At 45.1% G+C, this 5596-nt stretch overlaps 1 protein-coding gene across 1 annotated transcript in view; it reads right to left on the reverse strand.

The window, feature by feature from the left end:
• Positions 1-3900: 3900 nt before the first annotated feature.
• Positions 3901-5596, reverse strand: part of LOC104998528 (trophoblast Kunitz domain protein 1-like) — a 10192-nt gene continuing 8496 nt past the window's right edge. The window contains exons 5-6 of the mRNA XM_010853729.1: positions 4929-5124; positions 3901-4244 (exon numbers count right to left, since the gene is read on the reverse strand). Coding sequence (XP_010852031.1) covers positions 4064-4244; positions 4929-5124 — 377 coding nt within the window. The 3' untranslated portion in view covers positions 3901-4063. The remainder of the gene's footprint in view (positions 4245-4928; positions 5125-5596) is intronic.

Genomic DNA, 5596 nt, shown 5'->3' on the forward strand with positions numbered 1-5596 from the left:
CTGTTTCCTGAAATGGTCCCTTTCTTCCTCAGAGGTAACCTAAAGCACTTTTCCTTCCGTGACAGGCCTCACTCAGTTTGAGTCCCTTGTCCACTCCACGCTGCTCTTTATTTGATCTGCTGGTGTCTCAAAAATGTAGGTGGGTTTGGGGATTTCTCTTGGTTCTCTTTGGGATCAAGTCACCTGTTCCTTGGGGCTTTCAAGGTGGCTCAGTTGTAAAGAATCCGTGTGCCAGTGCACGAGATGCAGGAGATGAGGGTCAATTCCTAGATCGGGAAGATCCCCTGGAGAAGAAAATGACAACCCACTCCAGTATTCTTGCCTAGAGAATCCCATGGACAGAGGAGCCTGGAGGGCTATAGTCTATAGGGGTGGCAGAGTCCGACACGACTGAACACGAACACCCCAACCTGTTCCTCAGCCGTCAGAAACCGCTCTATACGGCCCTCTGGTGGCCGCCTGAGGAAGTGCGATCTCCGCCTGAAGCTGCGCACACTTCCTCCCTGTTCGGCCAGAGCATTGAAGTCTTTTGGTAGCTGTCTTTAAAGTTTGTAGTTGTTGTTGCTAGCTTCTGGCTTGGGGGCTGTCTGTGTGCCAGAAGAAAGCTGTGAACTGCAGTGCACGAGGCTGAAGGTTCAGTTGGCAGCTGGGTTGCTGTTGTTGAGTCGCTCAGTCGTGTCGGACTCTTTGCGACCCCATGGAGTGCAGCTCGCCAGGTTTCCCTGTCCATCACCAGCTCCCGGAGCTTGCTCAAACTCATATCCATAGAGTCGGTGATGTCATCCAATCATCTCTTCCTCTGTCGTCCTCTTTTCCTCCTGCCTTCAGTCTTTCCCAGCATCAGGGTCTTTTCCAGTGAGTTGGCTCTTTGCATCAAATGGCCAAAGTATTGGAACTTCAGCTTTAACATCAGTCCTTCCAATGAATATTCAGGGCTGATTTCCTTTAGGATTGACTGGTTTGATCTCCTTGCTGTCCAAGGGCCTCTCAAGAATCCTCTCCAACACCACAGTCTGAAAGCATCAATTTGTTGGCACCCAGCCTTCTTTATGGTCCAACTCTCACATCCATACATGACTACTGGAAAAACCATAGCTTTCACTAGCCGGACCTTTGTTGGCAAAGTAATGTCTCTGCTTTTTAATGTGCTGTCTAGGTTTGTCGTAGTTTTTCTTCCAAGGAGCAAGTGTTTTTTAATTTCATGGCTGCAGTCATCATCTGCAGTGATTTTGAAGCCCAAGAAAATAAAGTCTGTCACTGTTTCCATTGTCTCCCCATCTATTTGCCATGAAGTGATGGGACTGGATGCGATGATCTTCGTTTTCTGAATGTTGAGTTTTAAACCAACTTTTTCACTCTCCTCTTTCACTTTTATCAAGAGGCTCCTTAGTTCCTCTTCACTTTCTGCCATAAGTGTGGTGTCATCTGCATATCTGAGGTATTGATATTTCTTCCAACAATCTTGATTCCAGCTTGAGCTCCATCCAGCCCAGCATTTCTCATGATGAACTCTGCATATAAGTTAAATAAGCAGGGTGACAATATACAGCCTTGACGTATTCCTTTCCCAATTCAGAACCAGTCTGTTGTTCCATGTCTGGTTCTAACTGTTGCTTCCTGACCTCCATATAGGTTTCGCAGGAGGCAGGTCAGGTGGTCTGGCATTCCCATCTCTTTAAGAATTTTCCACAGTTTGTTGTGATCCACATAGTCAAAGGGTTTAGCGTAGTCAATGGAGCAGAAGTAAATGTTTCTCTGGAATTCTCTTGCTTTTTCTATGATCCAGTGATCCCTGGTTCCTCTGCCTTTCTAAATCCAGCTTGAACATCTGGAAGTTCTCGGTTCGTGTACTGTTGAAGCCTGGCTTGAAGGATTTTGAGCATTAGCTTGCTAGTATGTGAAATGAATGAAGTTGGCCGCAAAGTTTGAATGTTCTTTGGTATTGCCCTTCTTTGGGACTGGAATGAAAACTGACCTTTTCCAGTCCTATGGCCACTGCTGAAATTTGGAATTTTCCAAATTTGTGGAACATATTGAGTGCAACACTTTAACAGCATCATCTTTTAGGATTTGAAAAAGCTCACCTGGAATTCCATTACCTCCACTAGCTTTGTTCGTAGTGATGCTTCCTAAGGGCCAGTACTGACTTCACGCTCCAGGATGTCTGGCTCTAGGTGAGTGATCACACTATCATGATTATCTGGTCATTAATATCTTTTTTTGTATAGTTCTTCTGTGTATTCTTGCCACCTCTTCTTAATATCTTCTGCTTGTGTTAGGTCCATACCATTTCTGTCCTTTATTGTACCCATCGTTGCATGAAATATTTCCTTGGTATCTCTAACTTAATACTGAAATAAATTAATAATTATTGATAAAAGTTAAAGAACTTTTATATTTGCAGTATTACTATTACTCTTATCTATCTAACATTCATTAAAAGGTTACTCTGTCAGTACTTGGACAGACCAAGCATTTAACAAATACAACTCTTTTATTCTCATCATGACTCCATGAGATTGATAGAGAAAAAGAAAAGCAACTTCTGAGTTCCAAGACCTGAGCTGGTACACAATGGTCCTTCTGTTTTTCTGCTCAACATAAACATTTTACAGAACTTCAACATCAAATGAGGCCATTCTGTGTTTGTGAAAGATCTAGAAAAAAATAGTACACTGGATAATCATATTTGAGCATTGACAAAAGGAGCTAAATTACAGAAAGCACCAATATGATCAAAGCACCTTCCTATCTTGAATGACTGCTACTTCTTGACCAAGTACTGCTCTCAGAGCCTTGATCAAGCCTTCCCTTCTTAGATTTAAGATTATGATACTCAGTCAGAGAACTACCCCACTTCTTCACAGCCTTCATCCAGAGCAAAGACAGCTTCCTGAAACCCTCCACCAAATAACCTAATACCACCCACATCCTATAAATTCTTTCTAACATTTTCTTAATAAGACAGCATATTGTTTTCCAAGATAATTCCCATTCCTTGCTCCAGTGAGCAATAAACCCAATGAGTTCAACTAGGAATGGAAGTTCATCTAGGAATAGGGGTGTTTCTACTGGTCTCTGGCTAGAAGTATTAACAAGTAAGATTGTTATCCTTATTTTATAACTGAATAAAGGAAAACTCAGAGATGCTGAGAAATTTGTCCAAGACTCTGAGGAAGTGAGTAACAGCACCAGCACCATCTGTGTTCTCATTTATTTCATTACGGTGCTTGCTGTGGTCCCCATGCCTCACTTTACTGATCCATCGTGAAACAGATACTTTGTTTTCCCAAGGTGCCTCCATTCTACATCTTAGAGGCAGAGCTGGAAAACATCGTCAAAGTGGATCTACTTGGGAGGCTGGGAAGTTGCTGTGTTAGGAAATGAATGCAGCAGCCAAGTGTCATCTCCATGCCTCCATTTCCTCCCTTGAAGGATTCTTAGGAAGATTATAGAAAAATGCAGGGAAAATGCTAACACAGAGCCTGAGGCACTAAAAGGTAGTTGTCTTTCTGTAACTGAACTAAGAAGCCCCCTCCCCACATGCGACATCAGGGAATCGGATTTCTTAGAAAAGTGGACAACTGAGCCTCATGCCCATTCTCCTTCTTCGAGTTCAGGAGGACAACCTGCTCCCAAACTTGACTGAACTTAGAAGCATGAAATAAAAGCTGTCATGTTGAGGTGTGTGTCTAGCACGCTTCTGTGTAGCTTGGTGTGGCTACTAAGAGGTCAGTGAGGCTATAACAGGTTTGCTTCTTGTACCTGGTAGGGCACAGTCTCTGGACAGGGAATTTGGAGGTGCCCACTGCTCTGCAGAACAGTGAGGAGGACCACTATTTCCATGGACCTTATTGGTTAAGGTTTGTAGTTGCAAACAACAGGCTCCACTCCAGTCAGTTTAATTTTAATATGCATTTATTTAAATATAACCCACAGTGTTTGAAGTTACAGAAAGGAAAATGCAGCATCATTCTGGGGTTTAGGGGCTTCTTTATCCCAAACTCTTCTCTCAGTATGGATGCTGAGAACTGGATGCTGGAAATACCACCTTGGCCACCCACTAGGAGAGCAGTGATGGTGGGCAGGGGGATGAAGGTGAGGATGCCGTGAGGATGGGGGTGAAAATGAAAATCCTGTGATAAAGCACAGGCTCTGCAGTCACTCTGGTCATGGGGAGTGTGCTCCTACATCCCTTCCTTCCTTCCTCAAGTAGAACTGTCTCTTTGGTGTCAGGAACTGTGCTAAGTGTTTGGGATAAAGGGAGGACATGTTCTCATGGTGCTGAGAGCTAACTGGATGAGACAGAAAAGGCACGTAGACCGTGGAAGAGAGGAAATAGGCTGGCTCTGCTGTGGAGGGTAGGGGAGAGAAGAACTGCGAGGAGACCTAATGGTTTAGAAGCAGCCATGGCCTAGCTCTGCAGGGGTCCTCCTCGGACTTCACATTTTCTGGGAGACACTCTTCGCGTGTCCTCTGCAAAAAGAAAGGAACTTGCTAAGTGCCATCATTTGCAGCCCCAGACCTGGACACTGGTCATCTTGACAGATCCTAGATTTTCCAAAAATATAGAAGCAGAGTCCTCATGACCCAAATGGCCTACAAGAAAGAAGTGAACTTTCCAAGCCTAGGTGGGGCACTCAGGAGCACTGCAGACCTGCCCTGGAGGGTGGCTGAAGCAGTGTTCCCATCTAAGAAAGAAGAGCATGTGATCAGGCTGAGATGACCACAAAGAGGCCTCCGGGGTTGACCTCCTGCCATCCTCTCCCTGGAGAACTCGCTCAGTGTGGTTTCACAGGACACTGCAGCCTCTCCTCCTGGCAGCAGCGAGGAGGAAGACACTGTGCAGGGTGAATGGTGTGTGGCCCCCTGAGCTCCGCCCCTTTCCCCAGCCCTTCCCTCCCCCTGTGCCCTGGCCCTTGTCTTACCACAGGGAACCAGCCCCTTGACCGCAGGTCTCCATGCAGTCCTCTAATGTTAGGAAGTTGTTTTTGTTCCCTCCGAGGCTGCCATATGTGAACGGCTCACAGTGACCAGTCTTGGCATTGTAGAAGTACCTGGGCATCTTAGTAGTGCCGTGACCTACCACTTTGGGCTCCAGGCAGAAGGCAGGCCTAGAATCTGCTGGAATGAGAGGGCAGTTGTCAGTTATGTGGACGGTCATCACTGCTCCGTACAAGGCCAACAACTAGAACCATCAGTTTGTTTGAAATAGAGAATATTAGGGTTGTGGAGGTCAAATTGAAAAGCCTATTTGAAAACCTCCTTTTTTGGATGAATTAAGAATGTTGCTGGGGGTGACATGATGTAGTAATCATGTGCAAACATATGTCTCTTCATGAAGCCTTTTAAGAAAATCTGGCATAATGCCTTTGAAAAGCCTTAAAACTTCTGTAGGACTTCCCTGGTGATCCCGTGGTTAAGACTCTACCGTGCAATGCCTGAGGCCAAGGTTCAATCCCTTGTCAGGGAACTAAAGTCCCAAATGCTGTAGACACTAAGTCGACAGACTATAACTACTGAGCCTGGGACCCGCAACTAATAACCAGCCCACCCAAATAAATACATAAATGCTCAAAAAAGAAAAAAAAAAAAA

The sequence above is a fragment of the Bison bison genome, unplaced genomic scaffold (genome assembly GCF_000754665.1).
Source record: "Bison bison bison isolate TAMUID 2011002044 unplaced genomic scaffold, Bison_UMD1.0 scf7180017853184, whole genome shotgun sequence".
In the NCBI taxonomy this organism is placed as follows: Eukaryota; Metazoa; Chordata; class Mammalia; order Artiodactyla; family Bovidae; genus Bison; species Bison bison.